Genomic DNA, 18,426 nt, shown 5'->3' on the forward strand with positions numbered 1-18,426 from the left:
TGGACGATAGATAATAACAAATAAAACTGGTTTTTGGGACTTCCAATTTGGATGGACAAGACTAAGAGTCAAGCTTTCAAATGAATTAAAGCTCTGTCTGGGTTTTTGATTAATTAATAAGCTGGAATGGAAGATTGCTGCTAATCCTCCGCCACGGCCCGTGCTACGAGCATTCTGACAGTTAGTGTGACTCGGGGGTGTTGACTCATTTAAACTAACATATTCATCCTGCTGTAACCAGGTTTCTGTAAGGCAGAATAAATCAATATGTTGATCAATTATTATATCATTTACTAACAGGGACTTAGAAGAGAGAGACCTAATGTTTAATAGACCACATTTAACTGTTTTAGTCTGTGGTGCAGTTGAAGGTGCTATATTATTTTTTCTTTTTGAATTTTTATGCTTAAATAGATTTTTGCTGGTTATTGGTGGTCTGGGAGCAGGCACCGTCTCTACGGGGATGGGGTAATGAGGGGATGGCAGGGGGAGAGAAGCTGCAGAGAGGTGTGTAAGACTACAACTCTGCTTCCTGGTCCCAACCCTGGATAGTCACAGTTTGGAGGATTTAAGAAAATTGGCCAGATTTCTAGAAATGAGAGCTGCTCCATCCAAAGTGGGATGGATGCCGTCTCTCCTAACAAGACCAGGTTTTCCCCAGAAGCTTTGCCAATTATCTATGAAGCCCACCTCATTTTTTGGACACCACTCAGACAGCCAGCAATTCTAGGAGAACATGCGGCTAAACATGTCACTCCCGGTCTGATTGGGGAGGGGCCCAGAGAAAACTACAGAGTCCGACATTGTTTTTGCAAAGTTACACACCGATTTAATGTTAATTTTAGTGACCTCCGATTGGCGTAACCGGGTGTCATTACTGCCGACGTGAATTACAATCTTACCAAATTTACGCTTAGCCTTAGCCAGCAGTTTCAAATGTCCTTCGATGTCGCCTGCTCTGGCCCCCGGAAGACAATTGACAATGGTTGCTGGTGTCGCTAACTTCACATTTCTCAAAACAGAGTCGCCAATAACCAGAGTTTGATCCTCAGCGGGTGTGTCGCCGAGTGGGGAAAAACGGTTAGAAATGTGAACGGGTTGGCGGTGTACACGGGGCTTCTGTTTAGAACTACGCTTCCTCCTCACAGTCACCCAGTCGGCCTGCTTTCCCGGCTGCTCGGCATCTGCCAGAGGGAAACTAACGGCGGCTAAGCTACCTTGGTCCGCACCGACTACAGGGGCCTGGCTAGCTGTAGAATTTTCCACGGTGCGGAGCCGAGTCTCCAATTCGCCCAGCCTGGCCTCCAAAGCTACGAATAAGCTACAGTTATTACAATTACCGTTACTGCTAAAGGAGGCCGAGGAATAATTAAACATTTCACACCCAGAGCAGAAAAGTGCGGGAGAGACAGGAGAAGCCGCCATGCTAAATCGGCTAAGAGCTAGTAGCTACGCTAAGCTAGCGGATTCCTAAAAACACGCAAAGTGAATAATGTGTAAATAATTTAGAGGTGATTCAGCAGAAGGAGTGCTTTAGTTAAGGCACGTAAAGATTACACTGGGAAACAAATCGTAATCTAGATAACTAGATCAATCTAACTGCACAGATTAAACAATCAATCAATCAATCAATCAATTTTTTTATATAGCGCCAAATCACAACAAACAGTTGCCCCAAGGCGCTTTATATTGTAAGGCAAGGCCATACAATAATTATGTAAAACCCCAACGGTCAAAACGACCCCCTGTGAGCAAGCACTTGGCTACAGTGGGAAGGAAAAACCCACTGTAGCTAACCCACAGCTAACAGATACAGAAAAAGTGCTCCGGAACAGGAAGTGATACAATACCGCAGTGAGAGCCAACCACCAGTAGAGGCCAATCTACCACTCAGTTCAGCTATGATTTACTAGAATTCACAGAGAAACTCACAGTAACGACCAGGTGGACGATAGATAATAACAAATAAAACTGGTTTTTGGGACTTCCAATTTGGATGGACAAGACTAAGAGTCAAGCTTTCAAATGAATTAAAGCTCTGTCTGGGTTTTTGATTAATTAATAAGCTGGAATGGAAGATTGCTGCTAATCCTCCTCCTCGGCCCGTGCTACGAGCGTTCTGACAGTTAGTGTGACTCGGGGGTGTTGACTCATTTAAACTAACATATTCATCCTGCTGTAACCAGGTTTCTGTTAGGCAGAATAAATCAATATGTTGATCAATTATTATATCATTTACTAACAGGGACTTAGAAGAGAGAGACCTAATGTTTAATAGACCACATTTAACTGTTTTAGTCTGTGGTGCAGTTGAAGGTGTTATATTATTTTTTCTTTTTGAATTTTTATGCTTAAATAGATTTTTGCTAGTTATTGGCGGTAGAAGATGAATGAATGAATGAATGAATGCAGACTATTATTGTTGTTGCTATAATATATGAATAAAAATAAATTAAAAAAATTACAATTTGACTCTTTTACAACAACAAACGCTGAGCCATTAATTATCAAACAATCAATCAATTTTTTTATATAGCGCCAAATCACAACAAACAGTTGCCCCAAGGCGCTTTATATTGTAAGGCAAGGCCATACAATAATTATGTAAAACCCCAACGGTCAAAACGACCCCCTGTGAGCAAGCACTTGGCTACAGTGGGAAGGAAAAACTCCCTTTTAACAGGAAGAAACCTCCAGCAGAACCAGGCTCAGGGAGGGGCAGTCCTCTGCTGGGACTGGTTGGGGCTGAGGGAGAGAACCAGGAAAAAGACATGCTGTGGAGGGGAGCAGAGATCGATCACTAATGATTAAATGCAGAGTGGTGCATACAGAGCAAAAAGAGAAAGAAACAGTGCATCATGGGAACCCCCCAGCAGTGTACGTCTATAGCAGCATAATTAAGGGATGGTTCAGGGTCACCTGATCCAGCCCTAACTATAAGCTTTAGCAAAAAGGAAAGTTTTAAGCCTAATCTTAAAAGTAGAGAGGGTGTCTGTCTCCCTGATCTGAATTGGGAGCTGGTTCCACAGGAGAGGAGCCTGAAAGCTGAAGGCTCTGCCTCCCATTCTACTCTTACAAACCCTAGGAACTACAAGTAAGCCTGCAGTCTGAGAGCGAAGCGCTCTATTGGGGTGATATGGTACTACGAGGTCCCTAAGATAAGATGGGACCTGATTATTCAAAACCTTATAAGTAAGAAGAAGAATTTTAAATTCTATTCTAGAATTAACAGGAAGCCAATGAAGAGAGGCCAATATGGGTGAGATATGCTCTCTCCTTCTAGTCCCCGTCAGTACTCTAGCTGCAGCATTTTGAATTAACTGAAGGCTTTTTAGGGAACTTTTAGGACAACCTGATAATAATGAATTACAATAGTCCAGCCTAGAGGAAATAAATGCATGAATTAGTTTTTCAGCATCACTCTGAGACAAGACCTTTCTGATTTTAGAGATATTGCGTAAATGCAAAAAAGCAGTCCTACATATTTGTTTAATATGCGCTTTGAATGACATATCCTGATCAAAAATGACTCCAAGATTTCACACAGTATTACTAGAGGTCAGGGAAATGCCATCCAGAGTAAGGATCTGGTTAGACACCATGTTTCTAAGATTTGTGGGGCCAAGTACAATAACTTCAGTTTTATCTGAGTTTAAAAGCAGGAAATTAGAGGTCATCCATGTCTTTATGTCTGTAAGACAATCCTGCAGTTTAGCTAATTGGTGTGTGTCCTCTGGCTTCATGGATAGATAAAGCTGGGTATCATCTGCGTAACAATGAAAATTTAAGCAATACCGTCTAATAATACTGCCTAAGGGAAGCATGTATAAAGTGAATAAAATTGGTCCTAGCACAGAACCTTGTGGAACTCCATAATTAACTTTAGTCTGTGAAGAAGATTCCCCATTTACATGAACAAATTGTAATCTATTAGACAAATATGATTCAAACCACCGCAGCGCAGTGCCTTTAATACCTATGGCATGCTCTAATCTCTGTAATAAAATTTTATGGTCAACAGTATCAAAATCAGCACTGAGGTCTAACAGAACAAGCACAGAGATGAGTCCACTGTCCGAGGCCATAAGAAGATCATTTGTAACCTTCACTAATGCTGTTTCTGTACTATGATGAATTCTAAAACCTGACTGAAACTCTTCAAATAGACCATTCCTCTGCAGATGATCAGTTAGCTGTTTTACAACTACCCTTTCAAGAATTTTTGAGAGAAAAGGAAGGTTGGAGATTGGCCTATAATTAGCTAAGATAGCTGGGTCAAGTGATGGCTTTTTAAGTAATGGTTTAATTACTGCCACCTTAAAAGCCTGTGGTACATAACCAACTAACAAAGATAGATTGATCATATTTAAGATCGAAGCATTAAATAATGGTAGGGCTTCCTTGAGCAGCCTGGTAGGAATGGGGTCTAATAAACAGAAAACAAATCAACACAAACGTGCTGATGCAAACTGCTTAATGCTAACTTTAACATTGAAAATGCCATAGACATGCTAACACGTTAGCATCGGTCCCATTTTTAAGTTATAAAATACATCTATCAACTGTTTCAGAAGACCATAACAGGTCGGTTTAACATAAAAATATTAAATATTACTCACAGACATGGTTTAAGCGGGGAAAAATTTGGATAAAGCAAAATAAATCAATCAATCCACGAATCGTAGAGTGAAGTACTGCTTCGACCTGCGAATCATTGCTTCGATTGGTTCAAGGTTCAAAGCAAAGACACGCTGCAGAAAAGTTGATTACAGACCTGCTGCAGGTCTGTAATCAATGTAGAGAAATTATCATTTTCCTGACAAACACCCCCCAAGTGTGCAACTGCAAAAAAGCCTACCGTACATGCCTCATGACAAATTGGCCTGACTTCGTTGCAGTCACTAGTAATCAGTGGTGTCTCTGGGTGAATTAAGGTTGAAATGTACTGAAGTAAAAGTGAAAGAAAGCTGAATTTAAAAAACTCAAGTAAAGTACAAAGTCTCCCAAAACGTACTTAAGTACAGTGGTGAAGTATTTTTACTTTGTTACTATACAACACTGTACTGGATGTATTTAAGTTGTTTAAGCAGCAGGGTTCAACGCATGTGAAAAAGCAGCAGCTTTTAGCTCGTAAATGACGGTGTATCTAATACCAAGACAAACTGTGATTTCTAATACTGTCTGTTACTGCTTTTGAAAGATGATGACAGTGTTTGGGGTTTTATTTTTTATTTACTAATTTTTCATCTGCACTGTAAGCCCCTGCAGCGCTTAAAGTGAAACTGGTTTATCAGAAGCCGACAGTGTAATCTGATTGTGGCCGTGTCCAAATCAGTACTAATACGAGGTCTGTCCATAAAGTATAGGTCCTTTTTATTTTTTTCAAAAACTATATGGATTTCATTCATATGTTTTTACGTCAGACATGCTTGAACCCTCGTGCGCATGCGTGAGTTTTTCCACGCCTGTCGGTGACGTCATTCACCTGTGAGCACTCCTTGTGGGAGGAGTCGTCCAGCCCCTCGTCGGAATTCCTTTGTCTGAGAAGTTGCTGAGAGACTGGCGCTTTGTTTGATCAAAATTTTTTCTAAACCTGTGAGAAACATCGAAGTGGACATGGTTCGAAAAGTTAAGCTGGTTTTCAGTGAAAATTTTAACGGCTGATGAGAGATTTTGAGGTGATACTGTCGCTTTAAGGACTTCCCACGATGCGAGACGTCGTGCAGCGCTCCCAGGCGCCGTCGTCAGCCTGTTTCAAGCTGAAAACCTCCACATTTCAGGCTCTATTGATCCAGGACGTCGTGAGAGAACAGAGAAGTTTCAGAAGAAGTCGGTTTCAGCATTTTATCCGGATATTCCACTGTTAAAGGAGATTTTTTTAATGAAAGACGTGCAGACGGGTCCGCGCGTCGGGACGCAGCCGACGCGGTGCGGCGGCACAGGAAAAACACCTCCGTGTTGATAACCATTTGTAAAATCCAGGCGGCTTTTGATGGCTTTCAGTGGAGTGAGTATATGAGAAATTGTTTAACAGCTGGACAAGTTCCAACTTGTCCTTAAGGCTTCCAACAGAGGTGTTTTTCCTGTGGCGGAGCGTCGCGGCGGCTGCGAGCCGACGCTGCAATCCACCCGCACATCTTTCATTAAAAAAATCTCCTTTAACAGTGGAATATGCGGATAAAATGCTGAAACCGACTTCTTCTGAAACTTCTCTGTTTTCTCACGATGTCCTGGATCAATAGAGCCTGAAATGTGGAGGTTTTCAGCTTGAAACAGGCTGACGACGGCGCCAGAGAGCGCTGCGCGACGTCTCGCACCATGGGAAGTCCTTAAAGCGACAGTATCACCTCAAAATCTCTCATCAGCCGTTAAAATTTTCACTGAAAACCAGCTTAATTTTTTGAACCGTGTCCACTTCGATGTGTCTCACAGGTTTAGAAAAAATTTTGATCAAACAAAGCGCCAGTCTCTCAGCAACTTCTCAGACAAAGGAATTCCGACGAGGGGCTCGATGACTCCTCCCACAAGGAGTGCTCACAGGCGAATGACGTCACCGACAGGCGTGGAAAAACTCACGCATGCGCACGAGGGTTCAAGCATGTCTGACGTAAAAACATATGAATGAAATCTATATATTTTTTGAAAAAAATAAAAAGGACCTATACTTTATGGACAGACCTCGTAGTTATTGGTTATCTGTAATAAAGTGAAATTTTTTTAGCAGTTTATCGGTTTATCGTCATAAAAGATAACTTTTCAGTTATCTGATTAATGGTTATCAAAGCTAACTTTTTGGTTAGCTGTGCCCACCACTGGATGTTATGACGCCTCACGGAGAGGCTGATTGATGTGTTCTTATGACAACCGCACTGCAAAGCTCAATGACCAAAATACCAACATTTTGGGTGCAATGAACATGTTTTCACTTTTATTTGATTTCTTTGTGCGACTGACATTGTTATTCAAGCATTCAAAAGGCAATTCCTATTGCCACACAACATCAACCACACACGAGAAAGTTTTTTGACAGTTCTTGTTATTGAAAGAAACCGTGTCTCCCTAACGAGATAGAGTTGTGACATCATCACACATGCGCTTAGGCACTGTCTAGCGGGATCTTGAAAATCCTCCATTACAATTTAACAGATGTTTCAGCTTTACAAATGCCTTTTTTTTTTTTACAAATGAAAAAAAAAAGACATATTTTACAAAAGCACATTTATTTGTAAACACCAACAAATGTTACATTGATTCACTTGTGTTGGTTTTTACATAGAATGAATTAGTCAACCAATCAGTATGAGCGGAGGCTAAGTTTACCCATAATCCCTTTGGGCATCTGTGTGTTAATGTTCAAATCTTCAGAATTAGTACATTATTTTAAAATGAACAGATATGTGTTATATATTCACTTTGTACAGTTTAAGAGTTGACATTAATGTAGTTGTTCTATCTGGATTAATGTGACCACAAGTCAAACCTGCTTTTCATTTCAAGATCTCTGCCTCACGGTTGGACTGCTGCATGCTGTCAAGGTAAATGATGCTTCCCTACAGCAGCGGCAGGGCGCACAAACACAGAAGCGCTGATTCGTTTGCTGTATTTGGATTTGTGATCGCCTTTGATTTTGATCTAAATTCAAAATCAGTGGGAGACAAAATTGAAAGTTATCGGTTAGCTGTAGCTTCCGATACATTTTTAGGCAGTTTATTGGTTTAGCGTTAAAAAAAGAAAACATTTCAGTTAGCTGATTAGCAGTTATCAAAGCTGGCTTTTTGGTTAGTTGTGCCCACCACTGATTTTGGTATCAGTAGTAGTACTCGTGTAAGTGGTCCCAGTAGATGTCATATCAACATTATTCAGAGTGTGACAGTTGGGTTTGTCCTTACAGCGGGGTGGTTTTCCATTCTGTCTGGTTCCGTAGAGCTCCATGCCATCCTGATCCACACACCAACACTGCCCCCTGCTGGAGTTACATTGAACCGATTTGAAGAGCCCAGATGGAGAACACTGCAGGAGGGACTGCAGCTGACAGGGGGAGGGGCCTGGAGGAGGAGAAACAAAGATGTTCAGAGCCTGATTTACGAAAGATCAAATCAAATCAATTTTATTTATATAGCGCCAAATCACAACAAACAGTTGCCCCAAGGCAAAAGCCATACAATAGTTACAGAAAAACCCCAACGGTCAAAACGACCCCCTGTGAGCAAGCACTTGGCGACAGTGGGAAGGAAAAACTCCCTTTTAACAGGAAGAAACCTCCAGCAGAACCAGGCTCAGGGAGGGGCAGTCTTCTGCTGGGACTGGTTGGGGCTGAGGGAGAGAACCAGGAAAAAGACATGCTGTGGAGGGGAGCAGAGATCAATCACTAATGATTAAATGCAGAGTGGTGCATACAGAGCAAAAAGAGAAAGAAACAGTGCATCATGGGAACCCCCCAGCAGTCTACGTCTATAGCAGCATAACTAAGGGATGGTTCAGGGTCACCTGATCCAGCCCTAACTATAAGCTTTAGCAAAAAGGAAAGTTTTAAGCCTAATCTTAAAAGTAGAGAGGGTGTCTGTCTCCCTGATCTGAATTGGGAGCTGGTTCCACAGGAGAGGAGCCTGAAAGCTGAAGGCTCTGCCTCCCATTCTACTCTTACAAACCCTAGGAACTACAAGTAAGCCTGCAGTCTGAGAGCGAAGCGCTCTATTGGGGTGATATGGTACTATGAGGTCCCTAAGATAAGATGGGACCTGATTATTCAAAACCTTATAAGTAAGAAGAAGAATTTTAAATTCTATTCTAGAATTAACAGGAAGCCAATGAAGAGAGGCCAATATGGGTGAGATATGCTCTCTCCTTCTAGTCCCCGTCAGTACTCTAGCTGCAGCATTTTGAATTAACTGAAGGCTTTTCAGGGAACTTTTAGGACAACCTGATAATAATGAATTACAATAGTCCAGCCTAGAGGAAATAAATGCATGAATTAGTTTTTCAGCATCACTCTGAGACAAGACCTTTCTAATTTTAGAGATATTGCACAAATGCAAGAAAGCAGTCCTACATATTTGTTTAATATGCGCATTGAATGACATATCCTGATCAAAAATGACTCCAAGATTTCTCACAGTATTACTAGAGGTCAGGGTAATGCCATCCAGAGTAAGGATCTGGTTAGACACCATGTTTCTAAGATTTGTGGGGCTAATTACAATAATTTCAGTTTTATCTGAGTTTAAAAGCAGGAAATTAGAGGTCATCCATGTCTTTATGTCTGTAAGACAATCCTGCAGTTTAACTAATTGGTGTGTGTCCTCTGGCTTCATGGATAGATAAAGCTGGGTATCATCTGTGTAACAATGAAAATTTAAGCAATGCTGTCTAATAATACTGCCTAAGGGAAGCATGTATAAAGTGAATAAAATCGGTCCTAGCACAGAACCTTGTGGAACTCCATAATTAACCTTAGTCTGTGAAGAAGATTCCCCATTTACATGAACAAATTGTAATCTATTAGATAAATATGATTCAAACCACTGCAGTGCAGTACCTTTAATACCTATGGCATATAAACCTATGAAAGATCTGCGTGTGGAAAAATGTGCTTAAACATCATCACGCTCCCAACAAAATAAACTGCTAGTTTGCTGACTGTACGCACACACGTCTGCATCCTTCCAGTGTTCAAAAATACTGCATATTGTCAATGTAGGTCAGGACCCATTTACAGCTGGGAGGACTGAGACGATGCAGATTACATGTCAGGTCGTGTGAATGGGATTTGATTTCAGGCCGTCACAGTGGCAGACGGGATCCTTATCCACTCAGCGACACACGCTACCAGCTCCTTTGTCTCACTGCATTTTCCTGTGGCTTTTTGCTTTCTCCTGGGGCTGGGGACCTCCTCAGGAATAATAACAGAACAGGAGGAAGTTGACTTCTTATTTTCAGAAGTGAGACGCAGACGAGAAATGTTAGGAGCAGGAAAATTGAATAAGGTCAGACAGATATTAAGAAAGCTGCACAGTCTGGATGGAGCAGCCATGATGGCATCTGTCCTCAGCTGTGTCATTTCAGGCGATAATTAGGCAATATGTCAAGGTGCTGAGGTGGATGATGGAGAAAGAGGACCAGGGAAGACTTTTCAGGAGACTCTTGGTTCGAAGAAGGATAGAAGTCCAGTCAGAGTCAGTCCTTCTTCCAGTCCTGACCTTTTCGATCTGGCTATGGATGTGCTGACTTTTGAGGTTAAAGGCCAGTCTACTGAAACTGTGAGAGTGTGTGTCAGCGCTAAGAAGAAGATCTGATGCTGAAAAATGAAGGACTTTGGAAGACAGCAGTGTGACCCAAAAATTAAGGCAAGGGTTAAAGGTCATCTCTATAAGCCCAGCAATGACATATGGGGTGAAGTGAGAGGGAAGTGCAGAAGGAGAAATGAGTTACACAGCTGGAAAGAATGAAAAATGAGAGAATCAGAAGAACAACAAAAAGAAGTGAAACATCTGAGAAAGTGGAGAGAAGGCTGAGGTGGTCTGGAGATGAGATGAGCTGAGATGATGAGGTGAATAAAACAGAGATGAGATGAAAATGAAAGAATGGGACAGAGAAAGCTGGAGTGGAGGAGGATGGATAGAGAAAAGGAGGTCTGGAAGGAAAAGCAGGATCAGACTATAGAAAGTCCATCAGAACCACACGGAGGCTGGAAGAGAAGAAGAAAAATGTATTTATTTTTATTTATATAGCACCAAATCACAACAGAGTTGCCTCAAAGCACTTCACACAGGTAAGGTCTAACCTTACCAACCCCCAGAGCAACAGTGGTAAGGAAAAACTCGCTCTGAGGAAGAAACCTCAAGCAGACCAGACTCAAAGGGGTGACCCTCTGCTTGGGCCATGCTACAGACATAAATTACAGAACAATTTACAGAACAATTCACGTTTGAATATACAGGAAATGCTGTTGGTGCACAGGACAGGAGGATCACCAACACAAACACAACTCCCTCTGGATGGAGCTGCACCTTAAACAGAGAGAAAAACAGAATCAGGCATCAGAAAGACAAAAAATACTGTATAATTTGTCAGCATTAAACAAGAAGAAAAACAGAAGAAATACTAAGGTGACCGCCGGCCACTAGCCCTAAACTTCACTAAAAGACCCAGAATTTAGGTAAAGTACTAATAAATGAATTAAAAGAGTAAAAAGCGTAAAACAAAACTGTACCAGTATGCTGCCATATGAAAGGGAAAATAAATGTGTCTTAAGTCTGGACGTGAAAATCTCCACAGAATCTGACTGTTTTATTGACACAGGGAGATCATTCATTTGTGTACAAATGTGTACTACATTAGTACTGCAGGACTGTGTGTGTCTGTGTGTGTCCATTTTCCTCACAATGTGGCAGAGAGGTGTTGGTTCGAGTCCCAGCAATCTCCTGACCGTCAGCGTGAACACACCAACATTCCTGGCCCCGCCTACTGCACTGTACAGGCCTGTGCTCCACACACACACACACGCACGCACGCATGCACGCACGCACACACACACACACACACACACACACACACACACACACACACACACACACACACACACACACACACACACACACACATAAACACATTTTCTTTGTCCATCCAGTTGGGGAATTGGTCCTGCGGTTCTCTGGTCATATGTCACTTTTCTATCAATACACCAAATAAGTAACTTCAACCATAAAGTTGAATATTGATACACTTGAAATACGACAGATACCTGAAGCCGCCGTTCTCGGTGCACTGAGGGATGTGTTCTTGTTGCTTAGCAACAGCCATGTCCCTCAGCAGCTCACATGAGCTCAGGCTCTCGGTCTCCACCTGGTACTCTGGACAACATCATCAGCAAGCTTTAATATCATCAGCAAATAATTAATAAAACACTGACATCATAAAGCAGACAATGACCAAGCAACAATATTCTTTCTTTCTTTCTTTCTTTCTTTCTTTCTTTCTTTCTTTCTTTCTTTCTTTCTTTCTTTCTTTCTTTCTTTCTTTCTTTCTTTCTTTCTTTCTTTCTTTCTTTATTTATTTATTTATTTTAAAACATGTTAAAATCAGCATTTTTTTTTCCCAAAAGTACATTTATAAATCATGCATGTTTCAAAAAGGAGTAGGATGAAGCTTAAGCTTATCAAGCCCTACCCCTAATTTACATGTAGTCATATGGTATGTGAAAGGACATTTAAATAGAATAAGAAAACAGCATTAGTTTGATTACATTGTACATGTAATGATTAAGTTACATTACTCATTTTTATATGCATCAAAAATTAATTTTTTAGATTCTTTTTTGAATTGCTGGATGTTTTTACTTTGCTTAATGTTTTCAGGCAAACTATTCCAGAGCTTCACTCCACTGACTGTTACACTAAAACTCCCATGTGTTGTTCTTTACACAACAAATTCAATTTTCCTCTTAGATTATATTTCCCATCTCTATCAGAAAACATTTTTTGTATGTGCGCTGGAAGTAACTTATTCCTTGCTCTAAAAAGTATTTGAGCAGTTCTAAAATTGATCAGATCAGCAAATTTTAGAACTTTTGTCTCCAAGAATAAGCTGTGAGTGTGATCTCTGTAATGTTTGTTATTTACAACTTATATCACTTTTTTTTTTTGCAGAATAGTTAATGGTTGAATGTTTATTTTGTATGTGTGACCCCACACTTCAACAAAATAAGTAAGATAGGGCAGAAACAATGAACAGTATAGAATTTGTAAGGCCTGTTTAGTTAATAGGTGCCGAGTTTTTCTCATGACTGCAAAACATTTAGCCAGCTTTGACCAGACACGTTGTATATGTCCATTCCAACTAATTTTATTATCCAGAATTACACCTAGAAATTTTATTTCATCAACTAATTCTAATTCTACATCATCAATACTCAACTTTACTTCATTATTATTTTTTTTAATGTTTCCAAATATCATGAACTTAGTTTTCTTCAAATTTACAGCTAATTTATTTATATCACACCATCTCTTTATTTTAATCAACTCTTGTGTGGCTAGCTCAAGTGTCTGGTCAAGATTCTCACCAGATGCAAATATGTTTGTATCATCTGCAAATAATACAATTTTCATATTTCTTAAGATATTGTTTAAATCATTTGCATACATTAAGAACAAAATCGGTCCCAACACCGAACCTTACAATATAATCTGTAAATAATCAAGGAAGCATCAACATCATCAGCAAACGATAGTATAATCTCCACATAACCAATAAAACACCAACCTCATCAGCAAATGATAAGATAATCTGAAAATAACCCATAAAACACCAACTTCATCAACAAACAACAATAACATCTGTAAATAAGCAATAAAACTCCAACATAATCTGCAAATGATAATATAATATGACAGAATTAATAAAGCAGACAATGACCAAGCAACAATATAATCTGTAAATAATCAAGGAAACATCAGTATCATCAGCAAACAATAGTATAATCTCCACATAACCAATAAAACACCAACCTCATCAGCAAAGGATAAGGTCATCTGAAAATAACCCATAAAATACCAACTTCATCACCAAATGCCAATATAAACAGAAAATAATCAATAAAACACCAACATAATCTGCAAATGATAATATAATGTGACAAAATTAATAAAACAGACAATTACCAAGCAACAATATAACCTGTAAATAATCAAGGAAACATCAACATCATCAGCAAATGATAGTATAATCTCCACATGTTGTTTGTCCTTCGGGGTCGAAGATGACCATGGCTCCACTAGGTGGGTAATCAGTGACGGTGCGTCCGGAGGTGGCTGATGAGGCCAATCCGGGCTTGAAAGGTGCGCCCACATGCGGGACACACATGGGTAGGTGCTGCGGTGGAGGTAGAGGTAGCTCGGGCCTTGCGTGCGGCTCGTTTTGTTTTGGCGTCCGCGATCCGTCTGGCCTCTGCTGCGGGGGCGCCACTGGTGGTCTTGCTGTGCCACTGAGGGCGGTTGTGGGCAAGCGTTTCCCAAGAGGTGAGCTCAAAGCCCAGGTTTTTCAGGGACGCTTTGAGATAGTCTTTGTAGCGTTTCTTCTGCCCCCCGACAGAGCGCTTGGCCTGGCACAGTTCTCCATACAGGAGCTGCTTTGGCAGTCAAGTGTCAGGCATTCTGATTACGTGGCCAGTCCATCTGACTTGCGTCTTCTGCAGGAGGGTGTAGATGCTGGGGAGGCCGGCTCACTCAAGGACCTCCGTGTCCGGGACTTTGTCCTGCCACCTGATGTGGAGGAGGCGACGGAGGCAGCTCATATGGAAGTGGTTGAGCTGCTTGGCATGTCTGCTGTAGACAGTCCAGGTCTCACTGGCATAGAGCAGGGTGGTTAGAACCACTGCACGGTAGACCTTCAGCTTGGAGGTAATGCTAAGTCCTGTCCCTTCCCAGACATTCTCACGGAGCCTTCCAAATGAGGCGCTGGCTTTTGCAACCCTGTTGTTGATTTCTGCATCGATGTTGACTGCACGAGAAAGGGTGCTACCCAGGTATGTAAAGTTGTCGACCGCCTGCAGATTCTGTCCTGTCACTGTGATGTGGGGTTCTTGGTATAGTTTTCCGGGTGCTGGTTGGTACATAACTTCGGTCTTTTTGGTGCTGATGGTGAGACCGAAGTTGTCGCATGCTCTCGAGAAGCAGTCCATTTCATGCTGCATCTTCTGTTCTGTAGTGTTTGTAGGGGTGTTTTGTAGGGGTGTTTTGCTGTATCTGTTAATTTTGGCTCTCTGTTGGGACTGTTTACACAGAGACTGCTACCTGCTGCTTTGGACTTTGAACTAATAGTCTTTTTCAAGACTTTTTTACTTTTTTACCTTTTTATTTTTTTTTTTTTTACTTTTTTACTTGACTCTACTGGTGGTCGGCTCTCACTGCGGTATTGTATCACTTCTTGTTCCGGAGCACAGCGGTGTTTTTCTGTATCTGTTAGCTGTTTGATCTGCGCAGTTAGATTGATCTAGTTATCTAGATTACGATTTGTTTCCCAGTGTAATCTTTACGTGCCTTAACTAAAGCACTCCTTCTGCTGAATCACCTCTAAATTATTTACACATTATTCGCTTTGCGTGTTTTTAGGAATCCGCTAGCTTAGCGTAGCTACTAGCTCTTAGCCGATTTAGCATGGCGGCTTCTCCTGTCTCTCCCGCACTTTTCTGCTCTGGGTGTGAAATGTTTAGTTATTCCTCGGCCTCCTTTAGCAGTAATGGTACTTGTAATAAGTGTAGCTTATTCGTAGCTTTGGAGGCCAGGCTGGGCGAATTGGAGACTCGGCTCCGCACCGTGGAAAATTCTACAGCTAGCAAGGCCCCTGTAGTCGGTGCGGACCAAGGTAGCTTAGCCGCCGTTAGTTCCCCCCTGGCAGATCCCGAGCAGCCGGGAAAGCAGGCCGACTGGGTGACTGTGAGGAGGAAGCGTAGCCCTAAACAGAAGCCCCGTGTACACCGCCAACCCGTTCACATCTTTAACCGTTTTTCCCCACTCGACGATACACCCGCCGAGGATCAAACTCTGGTTATTGGCGACTCTGTTTTGAGAAATGTGAAGTTAGCGACACCAGCAACCATAGTCAATTGTCTTCCGGGGGCCAGAGCAGGCGACATTGAAGGAAATTTGAAACTGCTGGCTAAGGCTAAGCGTAAATTTGGTAAGATTGTAATTCACGTCGGCAGTAATGACACCCGGTTACGCCAATCGGAGGTCACTAAAATTAACATTGAATCGGTGTGTAACTTTGCAAAAACAATGTCGGACTCTGTAGTTTTCTCTGGGCCCCTCCCCAATCAGACCGGGAGTGACATGTTTAGCCGCATGTTCTCCTTGAATTGCTGGCTGTCTGAGTGGTGTCCAAAAAATGAGGTGGGCTTCATAGATAATTGGCAAAGCTTCTGGGGAAAACCTGGTCTTGTTAGGAGAGACGGCAGCCATCCCACTTTGGATGGAGCAGCTCTCATTTCTAGAAATCTGGCCAATTTTCTTAAATCCTCCAAACCGTGACTATCCAGGGTTGGGACCAGGAAGCAGAGTTGTAGTCTTACACACCTCTCTGCAGCTTCTCTCCCCCTGCCATCCCCTCATTACCCCATCCCCGTAGAGACGGTGCCTGCTCCCAGACTACCAATAACCAGCAAAAATCTATTTAAGCATAAAATTCAAAAAGAAAAAATAATATAGCACCTTCAACTGCACCACAGACTAAAACAGTTAAATGTGGTCTATTAAACATTAGGTCTCTCTCTTCTAAGTCCCTGTTGGTAAATGATATAATAATTGATCAACATATTGATTTATTCTGCCTAACAGAAACCTGGTTACAGCAGGATGAATATGTTAGTTTAAATGAGTCAACACCCCCGAGTCACACTAACTGTCAGAATGCTCGTAGCACGGGCCGGGGTGGAGGATTAGCAGCAATCTTCCATTCCAGCTTATTAATTAATCCAAAACCCAGACAGAGCTTTAATTCATTTGAAAGCTTGTCTCTTAGTCTTGTCCATCCAAATTGGAAGTCCCAAAAACCAGTTTTATTTGTTATTATCTATCGTCCACCTGGTCGTTACTGTGAGTTTCTCTGTGAATTTTCAGACCTTTTGTCTGACTTAGTGCTTAGCTCAGATAAGATAATTATAGTGGGCGATTTTAACATCCACACAGATGCTGAGAATGACAGCCTCAACACTGCATTTAATCTATTATTAGACTCTATTGGCTTTGCTCAAAAAGTAAATGAGTCCACCCACCACTTTAATCATATCTTAGATCTTGTTCTGACTTATGGTATGGAAATAGAAGACTTAACAGTATTCCCTGATAACTCCCTTCTGTCTGATCATTTCTTAATAACATTTACATTTACTCTGATGGACTACCCAGCAGTGGGGAATAAGTTTCATTACACTAGAAGTCTTTCAGAAAGCGCTGTAACTAGGTTTAAGGATATGATTCCTTCTTTATGTTCTCTAATGCCATATACCAACACAGTGCAGAGTAGCTACCTAAACTCTGTAAGGGAGATAGAGTATCTCGTCAATAGTTTTACATCCTCATTGAAGACAACTTTGGATGCTGTAGCTCCTCTGAAAAAGAGAGCTTTAAATCAGAAGTGTCTGACTCCGTGGTATAACTCACAAACTCGTAGCTTAAAGCAGATAACCCGTAAGTTGGAGAGGAAATGGCGTCTCACTAATTTAGAAGATCTTCACTTAGCCTGGAAAAAGAGTCTGTTGCTCTATAAAAAAGCCCTTCGTAAAGCTAGGACATCTTTCTACTCATCACTAATTGAAGAAAATAAGAACAACCCCAGGTTTCTTTTCAGCACTGTAGTCAGGCTGACAAAGAGTCAGAGCTCTATTGAGCTGAGTATTCCATTAACTTTAACTAGTAATGACTTCATGACTTTCTTTGCTAACAAAATTTTAACTATTAGAGAAAAAATTACTCATAACCATCCCAAAGACGTATCGTTATCTTTGGCTGCTTTCAGTGATGCCGGTATTTGGTTAGACTCTTTCTCTCCGATTGTTCTGTCTGAGTTATTCTCATTAGTTACTTCATCCAAACCATCAACATGTTTATTAGACCCCATTCCTACCAGGCTGCTCAAGGAAGCCCTACCATTATTTAATGCTTCGATCTTAAATATGATCAATCTATCTTTGTTAGTTGGCTATGTACCACAGGCTTTTAAGGTGGCAGTAATTAAACCATTACTTAAAAAGCCATCACTTGACCCAGCTATCTTAGCTAATTATAGGCCAATCTCCAACCTTCCTTTTCTCTCAAAAATTCTTGAAAGGGTAGTTGTAAAACAGCTAACTGATCATCTGCAGAGGAATGGTCTATTTGAAGAGTTTCAGTCAGGTTTTAGAATTCATCATAGTACAGAAACAGCATTAGTGAAGGTTACAAATGATCTTCTTATGGCCTCGGACAGTGGACTCATCTCTGTGCTTGTTCTGTTAGATCTCAGTGCTGCTTTTGATACTGTTGACCATAAAATTTTATTACAGAGATTAGAGCATGCCATAGGTATTAAAGGCACTGCGCTGCGGTGGTTTGAATCATATTTGTCTAATAGATTACAATTTGTTCATGTAAATGGGGAATCTTCTTCACAGACTAAAGTTAATTATGGAGTTCCACAAGGTTCTGTGCTAGGACCAATTTTATTCACTTTATACATGCTTCCCTTAGGCAGTATTATTAGACGGTATTGCTTAAATTTTCATTGTTACGCAGATGATACCCAGCTTTATCTATCCATGAAGCCAGAGGACACACATCAATTAGCTAAACTGCAGGATTGTCTTACAGACATAAAGACATGGATGACCTCTAATTTCCTGCTTTTAAACTCAGATAAAACTGAAGTTATTGTACTTGGCCCCACAAATCTTAG

General features: G+C 41.1%; 1 protein-coding gene across 1 annotated transcript in view; it reads right to left on the bottom strand.

Moving 5' to 3' along the window:
- Positions 1-18,426, bottom strand: part of tg (thyroglobulin) — a 143,198-nt gene that overhangs the window by 112,283 nt on the left and 12,489 nt on the right. The window contains 3 exon segments of the mRNA XM_034165528.1: positions 7,890-8,045; positions 11,381-11,478; positions 11,741-11,849. Coding sequence (XP_034021419.1) covers positions 7,890-8,045; positions 11,381-11,478; positions 11,741-11,849 — 363 coding nt within the window.

This window comes from Thalassophryne amazonica, unplaced genomic scaffold, assembly GCF_902500255.1.
Source record: "Thalassophryne amazonica unplaced genomic scaffold, fThaAma1.1, whole genome shotgun sequence".
Lineage (NCBI taxonomy): Eukaryota > Metazoa > Chordata > Actinopteri > Batrachoidiformes > Batrachoididae > Thalassophryne > Thalassophryne amazonica.